The sequence below is a fragment of the Podarcis melisellensis genome, assembly GCF_964234715.1.
Source record: "Podarcis melisellensis genome assembly, chromosome: 6".
Taxonomy (NCBI): domain Eukaryota; kingdom Metazoa; phylum Chordata; class Lepidosauria; order Squamata; family Lacertidae; genus Podarcis; species Podarcis melisellensis.
Window position 1 is genome coordinate 72367173 of NC_138538.1, and position 16093 is coordinate 72383265.

Here is a 16093-nt window from a genome sequence, read left to right on the forward strand (position 1 = left end):
TCTACACTGACAGGCAATGATTCTCCAGGATTTCAGGTGCTTACTAAAGTGCAAGTCCCATTAAACTCATGGTGCTTAGGCTTTCTCTTGAAAGTAATTTATTCTTGCCAACCAAGGTCATCATCTAAATACATGATTTGAGAAGGTGTGCACTTACCACTCATCATCCTGGCTCCTGCAAAATGAGTTCAGGGCAAACTCCTGGAATGACTACAGGCAAAAGGCACTCCAGCATCAAGTTCCTTTTTGACCTGCCCAGAAACATCATTTTATTTTGAACACGTTGGCCAGAGATGCCAAATTTGGCTCTTGTTTTCTAATAAAAGGTTCCAGCTCTCACTGGACCACCATGATCCCTTGCTAGGACCACCAGTTATGATTATATTTTAATAAATGAAGGGACATGCAACTTTGTTAGACTTTTATTGTATGTCACTCACATAACTGCAGAAAATAATCATCCATGTAACAAAAATAACTGTACCAGACAAGACACACAGGACTCACGTGTGCAACAATTGCACTTCTCATCATATGACATGCAGCATTAACTATGATTCCCTTTTAAATTGTTTTTCAGATTTGGTAAGTACCTTCTGAAATGAAAATTACATCGCTATTTCAGTTAAGCAGCAGCAGCAACATGTACAGATGAGATCCCCAGATGGCTTTTGCTCTATTGTTTGAAAAAGAATGAAACACTGATTGCTAGGATGCATGGCAGAAGATAAGACTGTGGAAGATATGCAGTTACCTTTCGGTCTACCTACAGAAAGTATTGTTAATCGTATGTTGTTGGCATTAACCTGTTGGCTTTGCAATGCCTGCTAGAACAAGCTGTAAACTTCAGTGGCATTTTAAACTCGCATTGTGTACAGGTAACTCACAGGCTTATTTTACTTACATGATTGTAGCTTTGCATTTGTGGGTGGGAAATGGAGAGCAGAATAAATCCATTCTCCATTTGCTTATTTCCTACCTTCCCATCAAAGCTACAACTGCAGGCTTACCCAGCTTTTGGGAAGGTGGAATGAGGGCTCTGGTAAGGTCCTAGAGCCCTTCCAGCCTTTCCCCCAAAACCAAGCAAGCCCTGCAACTTGGGGGGGAGGGCGGTCGGTCCCGGGGGTTCCTGGCTTTACATCTTTTTGCACTTATGTGTGGAACCCCACGGCCAAACCCTTGCATAGGTTGCAAGTTACCTGAATACTGCTTTAAGATGCACAGTAGCATAAGATACTAGTATCTCCTAATTGATCAGTCTCTTTATCTTTATTAAATATTGTTCTCCAAGCACATACTAACTATGAGTTCCACAGCAGATTTTTCTATTCTACATCTTGACAGAAACAAGTATCATGAATGCCTGAGTTCACTGGCTAAATAGCAGAATGGAGATTTTCATACAAAAGTGTCCTTTCTTCCCAACCAAGTTTGGACAGTGAAATTTAGGTCAACAGCACTGTTGGTAAAATAAAAATAATCCTTAGTTCCCACCCCCGCAATTAAGGCATTTCAATTGACATTAAAAACATTAAATTTTTTGGTAACAGTTAGCATAATTCAAAAATCTTAAGGTATGCTATTTATTTGTACAGGTGAAGAACTGAAATGTATTTAAGCATTTTTAACATCACTGCAAAATAAGAAATATATTAACATGAAAATATCTGTTGTTTTCAGACAGGGCAGTGCAACTTAAGAAAAACTTCAACGGAACAGAAAACGCTGACAACTCACTCTTCCGGTTCAATGTTGTGAAATGCCCAAACCATGTGCAAATCTATTTAGTAACAAATGCAATTTGGCAAACTGAATTTTAAGCCGTGAACAAACCTTTTGCTATTAAAAATCAGACACCCACCTTCCCATGCAGTCAGGGCAGCACAGGGCTCAATACAGGTCACTTCCAGATAACCTGTTCTTGAGCATTCACCCAGATCTGTTTGCACACAATCTGCATGGAGGTTATACAATGTCTAATTGTATATGATGTCGCATATGATGGTGCAAAGCAGGAATCAGTGTTGCGACTTTTACTTAATTACCTGAACGAGGAAAACCAACCCTTATCATAGGACAGGCATAGGCAAACTTGGCCCTCCAGATGTTTTGGGACTACAACTCCCATGATCCCTACCTAACAGGACCAGTGGTCAGGGATGATGGGAATTGTAGTCCCAAAACATCTGGAGGGCTGAGTTTGCCTATGCCTGTCATAGGAGGTAACCAGCTCCCTTCAAGGTGACTCTGCAAGCTATATCCAGAGCACCGATTCACCACTTGAAACCAGCTTTGGTTGAATGTTATAGGTATGCACATAACACATCAACATTTGATTAGCTTGTCACCTTGAGGAAAAGAGAGATACCGAGTTTGAAACCTGTTACTGTAGAATGTGTAATACTTTTAATCTAAACATATCTGACTATATTCTCAAGTGATGGGTCTTTTAAGTTTTTCTGATCCTAGTCCTCGCGATCAAACAAATATCATGGTGTGATTTTCAAAGGATGGGCATCAAATGCTCCTAACAAGTGTCTTGCCAGTGAAGGCACAGTCCACTACTAAAAGCAGGATATGCATGGTTACGGCATTCGTGACAAAGCTAGCAGTTTCATCAAGGCAGGCAAACACGTTTACAAGTCATAGAGAACTTCAAGGATCACAGCAATGGACCAGGCCTGTGTTTCACAGCTAAAAGGGCAGTACTGACCATTTTCGTTAGTCAGTTCTGGAAGACCTTTCCAAGGGGATCTGCCAAAACAAACAAGCAAAAAGTTAATGCCTCACTACTGGAATTACCGAGTATTTTAATATATTAAAGCAACCCATCTCACATAAAGGATAGCACACATGGGTGTGTGTGAAAGAGGAATTATAACTATTTGGCAAACTGCTCCGATTTCAAATCCACCCCCCTTTTTTTTTTAAAAAAAGTGTAATGTACATTAGAAAAGTGGTAAGCTCCCAGCTGTGGAAAAGATGAAGGAGAATTGCAGATTTAGACGACAAAACTTTACTAAGCCCAATGCCTTTCAGCATTGCTTTTTTTTTCTTAAAAAATGTTTAGAGGTAGTCTCATTTTGACTCAAGAAAACCACCATTTTATAGTTCAAATCGGGGAAAATAAATACAGTAAAGGGACAAAAGTACAAAGGTTCACAAAATGTTTAGGGGTATGCGTACACCTGTGCCCCCCCGGGAAAAAAAGCACTACCTTTTGAAATGAGTTCTTCCTCAGGGGCACTCTTAAAACTAGCAATTTCACTCCTAGCCTCTTACATACAAATATAATTTTATTTGTATGCCGCCTTTCCATAGTTCAAACTATGCTCAAGGCAGCACACAACATGAAAAAACTCATAGAATTACAAATATAACAAATAGTCATAAACAATAAATAAAGCATCCCAAGTACACAATCAAATGGAACGATTTCCACATAAATCAAAATAAATTTCTCTAAAATAGAGAATCAGGCTGCTGCAAAATAATAGTCGAAGACTGAAATTGCTCTACTCTATATTAATGACAAAACAATGCTATCAATTATACTCAATCACTGGACACAGAGAGAAAATTATTAAGATGACTTTGTGTATACATTCCATTGTTGCCCAATTTCCCTTTTACTGGGGCTTGCATTTACATTCATTGTCTTGGTACTTCAGTGAAATAGCCTGTGTTATTCAGAACACAAGGACCAAGCAAAACAAACCAGCGGGATCCAGGTAGAGGCAGAGGTGTTGGTTTCCAACAAACATAAACCTTGGCCCAGAGAACAGTGTGTGCATGTTACTGCAGTGAAGGAAAACTGGGGGAAGGAAAACATTAGTGTCTCATGGTGCCCATCTGATAAGACGGGGGTTGGCCACTACTAAGAGCACTGAGATCATGATGGATTCCTGCATGCGACCAAAAACTTTTCGGAAGACAGAGCACCCAGACCAAGTCCTGCCCCCTTCCTTGCATTTTCTCTCTCTTTTGTTATGGTTCTGGACAGTTAAGAGTTAACACTCCAGGAAGCGTTCTTATTCACTGGGTGCATTGCCCACATGACCTGGGCATTTTCCTTTGATCTATGGTCTCTGGGGGCGCGGGTGGCGCTGTGGGTTAAACCACAGAGCCTAGGACTTGCCGACCAGAAGGTTGGCGGTTCGAATCCCCGTGACGGGGTGAGCTCCCGTTGTTCGGTCCCTGCTCCTGCCAACCTAGCAGTTCAAAAGCACGTCAAAGTGCAAGTAGATAAATAGGTACCGCTCCAGCGGGAAGGTAAACGGCGTTTCCGTGTGCTGCTCTGGTTCACCAGAAGCGGCTTAGTCATGCTGGCCACATGACCCGGAAGCTGTATGCCGGCTCCCTCGGCCAGTAAAGCGAGATGAGCGCCACAACCCCCGAGTCATCCACGACTGGACCTAATGGTCAGGGGTCCCTTTACCTTTGCCATTATGCTCTCTGGGGGCTGCAGAGAGCAGTCTGTCTGAGAATGTGAGCAAGGTAGTTTCGTTTTTGTTAGAGACAGAAAGTTGCGAACATGCAGCTAGATTCTGTAAGTTTTCTTTTCTGTTTGTTATGCTTCTAAATAAAGAGTGTTAAAGTAGAAGCACTGGTGTCGAGCTGAGTTATTGAAGACACCACGCAGACACAGACAAAGCCATTTTACGCTGCGTGTGAACTCTGCTATTATCCGGCAACTGAGAAGAGTGGCAGCGCGAGTGGCAGCGTGTGGGCGCCATTGAAGTTTGTTGGAGTGGCAATAAATGAAATTTATTGCAGGGCCATTGCAGCAGACTCAGTGGGTCAAAGGATTTACAACCCACAAACTTTAACATCTTTCCCCAACCAAGAACTGGCTTTCCAACCTATTGCAAGGGTGATCTGTTATTGCAGTTTCCCAGGCAACCATGATCAGCAAGCAAAGTACCGTATTTTTCGCTCTATAAGACGTACCAGACCACAAGACGCACCTAGTTTTTGGAGGAGGAAAACAAGAAAAAAAATATTCTGAATCTCAGAAGCCAGAACAGCAAGAGGGATCGCTGCACAGTGAAAGCAGTAATCCCTCTTGCTGTTCTGGCTTCTGGGATAGCTGCGCAGCCTGCATCCGCTCCATAAGACGCTCACACATTTCCCCTTACTTTTTAGGAGGGAAAAAGTGAGTCTTATAGAGCAAAAAATACGGTACTTGCCTGATGTGGGCATTCTACTCTCCATCCCCATCCCTACACAAAGAAAGGTATGTCTCATATGCAATGATTCACAAGTGATTTCCTAATTCTGCATACAGGTTACGGTTGATGGGACTAGGCCAGTAGATCTCTCCAATTTAAAAGGCTTTAGGGTCGAGGCATGAAAGTATCACAACAAATTAATAATGGCTCGTGATACACTTGCGGTCTCACTCTTGTCTTAAAATGTACAGCTCAGTGTTTCCCAAACTTGGGTCTCTCCAGCTGTTTCTGGACTACAATTCCCATCATTCCTGACCACTGGTCCTGCTAGCTGGGGATGATGGGAATTGTAGTCCAAAAACAGCTGGAGAGACCCAAGTTTGGGAAACACTGGTACTAGCAAAAAGCCCTGGTTCCATTTTATAGGTCTCATAAAAACAGCTTTCACATTCCCTCCCCCCCTTTTTTTTGGCTGCAGTGTGTATATAATTATTCAAGATGAGAGAGCCATATTATTCTGGAAGAAATATCAAAACAAATGGGTGTCCAACAGCGATACTTCAAGCTGCTTAAATGAAAAGCTACCTCTCAAGATGGACGTAATGGCGAGAAAGAGCATTCTTAATCAAATAGACAGTCTTCGCATAGATCTCTGGACCAATTAACTTGGAGAAGTACAACTTGGCACGAAGAAAATATCCAATTGGCCACAGCCATTCCTTAAAATAAAATAAAAAAGGCAAGAGAAGCAGAATTAAGGACACACATTTTTGGCAATGGAAAACCAAAATCTGTTGGGGGGAAAAAGTGCCGAAGCACAAAACCTACAGGTCCTTGGTGATAATTAAATCCTCTTGCCACATTGTAGTTATCATTGTCTAAGGCATTGTCGTAGACACCACAGTAAACCATATCACTGTAGACAAAAAAAAATCACAAATGGCAAATAAGTACAATTATAGAAAGCTGCATGAAAAGATACAGAATTGTTTAGGGAGAATAGATCTCAATTCAAAAGAATTCTAATCAAAACATTTCCAACATCTCCTCCCCCATCCAACCCCCCCCCCTGTTATTTGTAAGCAACATTACACGGATCAATTCTGCACGTATATTTCCAGAGGTGGCAACAAGCTGTGTAATTCCCTCTTCAGGGAAGCTTGGTCTCCCAAAAAGCTTTTAAAATGGCATGGTCGTTTGTTTATTTTTTTCTTCCAAAAGATTTCTTTTCACACTGATGGGGACACAAACCTATTTAAGCCATGGAGCATGACACCATTTTAGTTACATGCTCAAAGTTAACTCTCCCCCGGCAAATGTATTCCAAATGTGGTTGCATTAAAGCACAGGGGAAATCATATTAGCTGGATTGAGATGGGAATATCGGAAAGATAGATGCTACCCACTGGGAGGTTTTGAACAAAGTTTCTCTGTCAAGGAATCTTATATTTGATGGAAGAGAAGTCCATGTTTCTGTTAATGAAGAAGCCCTGGAGATGGAGACTTCTGTGTCTGGTTTGCACAGAATTTAGCTCCCAATTCTGAGCAAGATCTAATCAGCCTTCTATCGCACTTACTCTGGGTCCAAAGTTTTCATTCCAAGTGGACCTAGTAGCTTTTCCTCTACCATTTCAAGTGCTTTCCACGCTCGCTCAGGTGAGAACAATTCAGGTGCCTTGACAAAAAAACCAAGGGGGAAAAAACCCACTTAAAAACCAATAGCAAAACCCTGGAAAATTAAATGAACAAGCCTCATCCTGGTTTTTGCACATATTTTACCCCCTCCCCAGTATATCCACAATGCAACCTAAAATCTCAATGTAAAATCAGTGTTTAAATAGCCCAATTTTTCATAGAGCACAATATTCCGAGTTGCCAGTGTTGACCTTTCCTCTTGACTCCCCAGAGCCAGGGAAGGAAGCAGAGCCCAGGGAAACTGGAGTCCAGAGACTTTGGATCCCAGTTGATGTGAGAACTACCAGCATTGCAGGGACTGGAGGGAATATTTCAAAGCACCTCACTGATGGGGAACTGAACATCACAGGCTAGCAGCTGTTCTCTGCTGGGGTTTGTGGGCACTTCTGATTGTTCTATGGCAGATGAACTCTGCTGAGTCTAGACCTCACTGAAGGATGGACGAATCTGAGAACTTTGCCTTCTCTTCATTCCTCATTTTCCCAATCTTAAATTCACAGCTGATCACAGTTCAGGCAATTTTCACACCAGTTTGCAAATAGATTATGCGCCCACCAAGAGCATGTTTTGCTGTGTTATTATGTTGGAAGCTGCCCAGAGTGGCTGGGGCAACCCAGTCAGATTGGAGGGGTAAAGGTAAAGGGAACCCTGACCATTAGTTCCAGTCGTGGCCAACTCTGGGGTTGTGGGCTCATCTCGCTTTACTGGCCGAGGGAGCCATCGTACAGCTTTTGGGTCATGTGGCCAGCATGACTAAGCTGCTTCTGGTGAACCAGAGCAGCACACGGAAACGCTGTTTACCTTCCTGCCAGAGCGGTACCTATTTATCTACTTGCACTTTGACGTGCTTTTGAACTGCTAGGTTGGCAGGAGCTGGGACCGAGCAACGGGAGCTCACCCCGTCATGGGGATTCGAACTGCCAACCTTCTGATCGGCAAGCCCTAGGCTCTGTGGTTTAACCCACAGCGACACCCGCGTCCCAGCCATGGGAGGGGTACAAGTTATTATTATTATAATCATTGTCATTGTCATCTTTTTAAAAAGTCAGCATAGAGACCCATATGCATTTCCCCTAATATAATGCATCTTGGTTTTCAGCAGTATATGCATTTGTTTCTGTGCACTAATATACAGTTGCACTAATATATGCATTTTTGGTTTGGGAGTTGGACTAGATGACCCTTGGGATCCCCTCCAACTCCATACAGTGATTCATAGGAATTTGTTGGCTAAAGGGGATGGGATCAACATAGCACAGTATCCGGCGCTACAGTAAGACACAGCAGAATTGTGGATCAGGGTCCTAAGACTTTCTCATTTCTTCTTCCAGTAGCAGAGGAATCAAGAGCTCTTCCTGCAAGGGCCTGGGGGAGGGTACAAAAAGATCCCACCCAAAATGCTCATGCTAATACTAACGAGTTAACGGACCCATCAGATTTTGGAGAGGTTATTTCAGAAGTAATGTTCAGTGGGATTCCTCCACCAAATCATATTTCGCTCATCATAGCTTGTAAAGCGCCAGTGAAGAAAAGCAAAAATAAAAGCACAATCCTATATGTGTCTACTCCGAAGCATGTTCTATTGAATTTAATAGAACTTTCTCTTAAGTAAGTAGAGTTAGGACTGCAGCCTAAACTATGTAATAGAAGTTTGAGTTTAAAAAAAGAAGAGAAAAAAGTTATATGGTTTGAAAAGTATGTTTACACAATACATACCACAACCATTGCTATAGGGAAATTTGGCCTTAGTTGATAATCACACCAAGGACTTGAAGCTCCATAGCTATCCTTATAGATGCCTCGCTTGTGAACCAGAGTTGGGTGTTTCTCATTGGGATCTGCTGGATTCTCAGAGACAAAGAACAGCTTTTCAAAGTGTGCCAGGATTTTTCTGTTCCACTGATCATACGTTATGGTCTCTTCTTTCCCTGGAAAACAATGTAACGTGAAAGATTGGTTTTGATAATGCTTCAGTGCCAACAGAAAAATATATATAAAGACCTGTGTTGGTTTAATTTCAAAGACAAACATGAACCTGAAATATACTTTCTATAAGTACTATGGCTTGGTGTTCATTGGTAGTCAACAAGATTCCTCAGGTCTGAATGTTTGAAAACCACTTTCAAAAATATTGCTTCGCACTCAGAACATTATCCTAGGGTGCAGCACAGTTAATAATAATTATGTTTTAAAGTAAAAATACTGACTGACCTTGCAGAGTTGTTGTAAATACTACAACTAAATAATGCATGTGAAATGGCTTGAATTTTCTCCGTTCCCATCGTACATTGCAGACGAGACTACTTACCATGTCTTTTGACAGTAACTCCAGAATAAGGAAATATATTATTCTTGGACAACTCCAGTAACCAGCGAACTGTTGATTTGCATAAACCAACTATCTCCACAGCAGAACCATCCCTAAAAGGATAAGAGATATAGGTTTCAAGATTTACAAAGCAAGATTATAAATGACACTGCCCAAGGATTCCTTCTATCAGTATGTATTCTGAATCTAAACCAAGCATATACAACTCAGATCACTCCAAGAATCACTTTAATTGGGGCTGCATTGAGTGTTTTTGTTACCATTTTAACTTGGCATCTCTTTTCCTTTATTGTCTACTAACCCCTTGTTTTTCCCCAAGGTATGAACTCTTCCACACAGAGCTTGCTACTCTTTTTTGTGCCTCTAAACGTCTGTACCCATGACCTCCCAGTGACCCACCTTTCTTCTGCCTCCCATTTTTGCTTTCTGTCTCTCCCCCCCCGCCTCATTTCCAACTCACTGAACTGCCCAACAGAAGCACACAAGGCCTTCGCCCTCCCAGCAATTTGTACCAGCAGATGAGCTGCATAGCATGGCTGGCTGCAAAGGGCTAGGACAGGGTTTCCCAAACTCGGGCATCCAGCTGCTTTTGGACTACAACTCCCATCATCCCTAGCTAGCAAGGGCAGTGGTCAGGGATGATGGGAACTGTAATCTGAAAATAAACTTGGAGACTCAAGTTTGGGAAACACTGGGAACCGATTTCAACACACAAATGCAGGAGAAAAAGAGCAGCAATGCCTAATTTGTGACGCAGACATTCTCCTAACCCTACTTGCAATTCTGATGGGCTTGGGCATATTTCAGCTATTGCCACTACGATGGGAAAAGGTTAGAAGCAAGCAGAATCCTCCCAGGGTGCCGGACAGCTGGCTTTGCATGCTCAAAGGTCTTGGGTTCAGTCCCTGCATCTTTTGTTAAAATGATCCAAAGACTTTTGCCTGTGACACCAGAGAGCCACTGGCAGTCAGAATACAGAATACACAATACTAGACTATGGAGGGACCGACCACAATGCCTTATTGTATCAGACTAAGGCAACTTCCTAGGTTCCTTTCAATGTGCAGGCCTGATCAGAACAGTCATGGATTAATATTGTTGCAGCTTAATATTGTTCCAGAAGTTGCTGATGACAAGGTTGGTTCAGGCATCAGAAAGCTAATGATGTCCTACACGTGGAGGGAATTGGAAGTGGGTCTTCAGGATCTGACCTACCTGGCCTCATGAAGTGTCCACATATTAAAATGGAAAAGCTGGGCAAACCAGGCAGCCTTTGAAATGCAGGAGGCAGCTTGCACATATAACTAAATGTAATTATATTTAACCCACAAGGCTAAATGAATAGCACAGGGCAAAATGTGTTAAGCTGAAGAACACAACTATGCTACTAATTGATGTTTTGGAAAAGCAACATGGTTCCTTAAACATGCTGGGTTGGAATCCAGAAGCAGGACAAATCCTGCACTCAAAGTTCTGCACGCATAAGCCCTTACAGAAGATTTGGATGAACGACTAGCTAAATTGTTAATAATAATAATAATAATAATAATAATAATAATAATAATAATAATAATAATAATATATTATTTGTACCCCGCCCATCTGGCTGGGTTTCCCCAGCCACTCTGGGCGGCTTCCATAGAAACCAAAAAACACTAAAATATCACACATTAAAAACCTCCCTGAACAGGGCTGCCTTAAGATGTCTTCTGAATGTCAGGTAGTTGTTTATTGCTTTGACATCTGATGGGAGGGTGTTCCACAGGGCAGGCGCCACTACCGAGAAGGCCCTCTGCCTGGTTCCCTGTAGCTTTGCTTTTCGCAATGAGGGAACCGCCAGAAGGCCCTCAGCGCTGGACCTCAGCGTCCGGGCAGAACGGTGGGGGTGGAGACTGGGCCGAGGCCATTTAGGGCTTTAAAGGTCAACACCAGCACTTTGAATTGTGCTCGGAAACATACTGGGAGCCAATGTATGTCTTTGAAGACTGGTGTTATGTGGTCTCTGCGGCCGCCCCCAGTCACCAGTCTAAGCTGCCGCATTCTGGATTAGTTGTAGTTTCTGAGTCACCTTCAAAGGTAGCCCCACGTAGAGCGCATTGCAGTAGTCCAAGCGGGAGATAACTAGAGCATGCACCACTCTGGCGAGACAGTCCGAGTACATAGTGTGACTGAGCAAAACGGGCACTTTACATATTTTGATTTCAGCTAATAGGGTCTGAAAATACAGTTTTGAAAATCTATACATCATTTCTTCATAACTTTGCAGGTGTAAAGAAATATTGTTTGGCACACTTTTATTGAGGATTCAAAAACAACCACCATGTACTTATGCCATACCCATTAAGATGTCAATTAACGCTGTAAAATCTTTATACTGTACCTCGGAGTGGCTGGAATTCCTTTGTTGCGAGCTCTGTCACTCTCTCCCATCTTATCCATCCATGTGCCACAATTAAAACGGTTCCCTCCATAGACAAAGCCAGTTTCCATGTCCACACCCGCAGTCACATTAAAACCTACCAACCGGGAAAATCAGATGTTTTGCAAAGACCCACAGAGAGAAAGAGACAGCAATCTTACACAGGACCCGAGAAGCACCCCAGCCAAAACTAAAGAAGATTTCTAGTGCAGTACAATTAACATTTAACGAAATATCTCTTTCCAGAACAAGAGAGACCTTAAAGATACATTTAAACATTTATGCGCCTGTAGTGTGTGTGGACAGATCGTCTTAAGCAAATACAATACACTTTGAAAGTAAAATTTAGGGTGGTTTAAAAAGGAAGAATTTTATTTTTACTGGTGCAGAAAATAAATTGATGGATCAGAGTCTACCTTCATCTCTCATATTCCGATCTATCTGCGGACCAGCATTCCTTTCGCGGAACTGTATGCCTTGCATATGTCTCTGCATGGCTTCTTGTATCACTTCATACAGTGGCTGGTCCTGAATTTGGGTTGGTGCAAATATACAAGAAGAAAAGAAATGGGAACAGCAAAAAAAGTTAAGCCAGACTCTTAGGACTCAGCTACATTAGTCAAAAAGCAGTATTCTGAATGCGTTATAAACATGCAACAGCAGATAGTGCTGGAGAGCAAAAATAAAATAAAAAATATTTGCGATTTTTGTGGTTTTTCTTTTGTTATAACAATTTAATTTCTGTGTGTGTAGATCCACCCTTAAAAACAGAATGAAGCCACAGTACTTTATGGTACTTAAGAGATTTATTTGGCACTTTGTCCTCCGAAACAACACAACGGAAGTACCAAAGTTGTGTTATGCAATCGCAAAATTGTATTTTTTAAAAAGGTTTTTTGTCTTAACTAAGGAGACAGTCACAGTTCGGTGAAAATTAGTTTACGTAAGAGCAACTCTGCTGGATTAGATCAAAGGCTCATTTTAGTCCAGCATCTTGTTCTCACCGTGGCCAACCAGATGACTGTGGACAACCAGATGATTATGTGGAGGCCACAAGAAACAGCCCCATCCTGCACTTGTGATTTCCAGCAACTGGTATCCAGAGACATCCTGTCTCCAACAGTAGAGGCAGTACAGTCCTTGGCAAATCAGTCTAAGTCCATAGTGTGCCACGAGTGAGGAAGAGGTACATGATGGGAAGATTTGTCCCCAGAGCTATCACGCCCGTGACGCATGCACGCAAGCAGGAGAGTCAAGCCACAACTTGAAGAGAAGGGCAAATTATAGATTACCTTTTGACCCGGTGGCAGAGGAGGGGAGTCATCTGTAGGATACATTCTGGATACAGGACACTTGAGAATGTCAGTGCCATTTGGAACGACCTTACAGTAGTCTTGTATGCACTGTAGCCACCACCAGACAGCATCACGGCAATTGAATCTAGCATGAGTGCCCTGGCCAAGCAAGTTGGGAATGAGTCCATGTCTCAGCGTACCAGCAAACGCTAAAATTATGTTCCTGAAATTGGGGGAGGGAGGAAAAAAGAAAAGGACACGTTTCCAAATTCACGTTTACATACAACCTAGAGGTTCCAAAAAACCAAATAGTGCAAACAGTGACTAGAATAATGAAGATAATTGGAACACAAGGGACACAAAATTGCTTTTGAGAGCTGTAAGCTCTTTAGAACAATATAGATCCCATTATTTAACAGTCCTTGAATACTGATACATACACAATGTTCTCCTGTTCTTTAATCTTAAATTATGTGTGTTTATATTTTCTTCAGTTAGGAAAATGTTAAGAGCCACAGCACCAGAACATAATTGATTCCTGAGAGTGAATAAAAATAAAATTTAAAAAAAGAGTTCTTGGCTACGCTGGAGTAACCTTATACCAACAGCTACGTCAGCTAGTCACTACTGACATGTGAACCAGGTCTCACCTTGCTTCCAAGTAACGTCCAGTGACTAACAGCAGACCTCGCAATGCAATGAATGTATCTCTTCCCCAGCAGCGGAAAATGCCAGATGAAAAATGAGGTAAGCCTAAAACAGTAAATATATATGTATTTAAGAACTTAATGGTACTCCAAACATGTTCTCATTTTTGTTTATAGTTGATCCCTCCCCAACTCCCCACCTGTAACTTACATAAAATATATTATAACGCACACACCTTGACGAAATCACTGTTGTTCCACCATTAATCAATCAACACAAATAAAAGCATGCAATATCCCCTGCTGCTCCTAGGTTGGCAGTGTTTCTCAAGCTTAGGTCCCTGGCTGTTGTTGCACTACAACTCCCATCATCCCTAGCTAGCAGGACCAGTGATCAGGGATGATGGGAGTTGTAGTCCAACAACAGCCGGGGACCCAAGCTCGAGAAATACTGTGTTAGTGTATCAACTGAAATGGACCTTTATGACTAGTTAACACTTGTCTTGGCTAGTTAACAGTGCTTGTCTACTTGTTTGGGGCCTCCAGGTGCTACCCACTTCTTCTATGTGGGAGACAGGTAAAGTACAGGCACAAACTGGGGAATGAACCCAGCATTTGTTACTAGGTTCACACAACCTTTCCCATTGATACAGTTTTTAGCAAGGCTGCTCATCTTTGCTCTGCAAAGTCTCCTGGGTTTCCTAAACTTCTGTAGCGCACCCAATTCTGTGACCTAGAACCGATTCAAAATACTCAAATTCAAATTTTTCTTTCTTTACTTACCAGCTGCTAAAGTAACACAGCTCTGTTCTCTCTCCTTCGTAATGTCGTTCAGCCTATAAGGAACATCCTGAATGGCAGGAGACAGGGGGGGCAAGGACGGGTACTTCCCTATTCCACACATCTGGACTGAACCCAAGGAAAGATGTTTAACAAATGTCGATCCATTCTGAACAAAGCTGCAATTAAAGCAAAACTATTTATTTCTTTTATTATTATTTTTATTCATTCTTTTATTTATATTTTATACATTTATTTAAGTTTTGTACATTCTCTTTTTTTTTGACAAAGTAATAACCATAAATAAATAAGAACAAAAATGTGCACCCTGCCACTGAGACCATTCCATTATAACTATCCAACCTCCCAAAATTTCAACACCTTTTGCAATGGTCTGACCCCTTTCCATTTTAACAGAACAAATTCTACAAACACTCTCCATATCTCCTCAAAATCATTTCTCTTGCATATTCCCCATCTTACCTTAAAGGCACATATTAATTTATCATTAATAACTATATCCCACATCTATTTATACCATTCTTCCATTTTATATTCTGCTTGCCCCTTCCACTTCCTAGCTATAATAATTCAATAAATTTGCAAGCAAGTCTTTCATAGCCTGTGAACCTTCTATTCCATCGTAAATTGATAATAATGCTACCTCTGGACTTTTGGTCAGCTTTAACCCAGTGATTTCCATTAAAACACTATTTATTTCTCAAGCCTACGAACATTCCTCTCTTTTCAGTCTTCCAAGATCAATGCAACCAGCAGCGCTGATTTCAAACGCATGCGTTGTTGAGATCTATGGAACGTTCCGGATTCTCTGTGGCTTTAAGGTGTTTGAAAAATTCAGAGTATGAGGTAAGGTATATGGACAATACCACAACTCATACAGATTGTTCTCTTGTACTGCCCTTCATTTTTATTTTGTCAAAACTGACATGATACAAAAATAGCTAACCCCATTGTAGGAATGAAAATCACGGGAGACGAGTAGTAGGTGTCATGTGAGAGGCGTCTGCCGGGAAGTCCCGGGAACTCTCTTTTATTGAATATCACAAAGCATTGCCACAGGTGTCCTTGTGGCTGATTGGTTGTTACAAACACAAAGAAACTCATTGCCTATTGGTTAATGCAAATGCAAGGCGGGAATTACATGTGAGGGGTGGGAATTACATGTGAACATTTATCACTGGTAGATTAAAGGCTGGGAAACGAGGTTGGGACTAGACAAGCATGAAACCTCCTAATTAATTATAACTAAAGATTAATATAACACAGACGATTACTAATGATTGATTAGTAACACACTGTACGAACCTGCTCCAAACACCAAGACATTCCCTCATCGCTCAGTTCACCTCAAGTTCATGGTGACTTGTACTCCATGCATAGCTGACCACATCTATAGAACTTGATTATTATATTCTTTCATGTTATGATCAATCATTAGTAATCGTCTGTGTTATATTAATCTTTAGTTATAATTAATTAGGAGGTTTCATGCTTGTCTAGTCCCAACCTCGTTTCCCAGCCTTTAATCTACCAGTGATAAATGTTCACATGTAATTCCCACCCCTCACATGTAATTCCCGCCTTGCATTTGCATTAACCAATAGGCAATGAGTTTCTTTGTGTTTGTAACAACCAATCAGCCACAAGGACACCTGTGGCAATGCTTTGTGATATTCAATAAAAGAGAGTTCCCGGGACTTCCCGGCAGACGCCTCTCACATGACACCTACTACTCG

General features: G+C 41.7%; 1 protein-coding gene across 4 annotated transcripts in view; it reads right to left on the bottom strand.

Annotated features, from left to right (window-relative positions):
• Positions 1-2074: 2074 nt before the first annotated feature.
• Positions 2075-16093, bottom strand: part of AGL (amylo-alpha-1,6-glucosidase and 4-alpha-glucanotransferase) — a 47096-nt gene continuing 33077 nt past the window's right edge. For all 4 annotated transcript variants that reach the window (XM_081914078.1, XM_081914081.1, XM_081914080.1 and 1 more), the window contains exons 24-34: positions 14340-14515; positions 13560-13662; positions 12907-13132; positions 12031-12142; positions 11576-11711; positions 9175-9287; positions 8583-8794; positions 6749-6846; positions 6000-6087; positions 5757-5890; positions 2075-2754 (exon numbers count right to left, since the gene is read on the bottom strand). In XM_081914078.1, coding sequence (XP_081770204.1) covers positions 2637-2754; positions 5757-5890; positions 6000-6087; positions 6749-6846; positions 8583-8794; positions 9175-9287; positions 11576-11711; positions 12031-12142; positions 12907-13132; positions 13560-13662; positions 14340-14515 — 1516 coding nt within the window. In that variant the 3' untranslated portion in view covers positions 2075-2636. The remainder of the gene's footprint in view (positions 2755-5756; positions 5891-5999; positions 6088-6748; positions 6847-8582; positions 8795-9174; positions 9288-11575; positions 11712-12030; positions 12143-12906; positions 13133-13559; positions 13663-14339; positions 14516-16093) is intronic.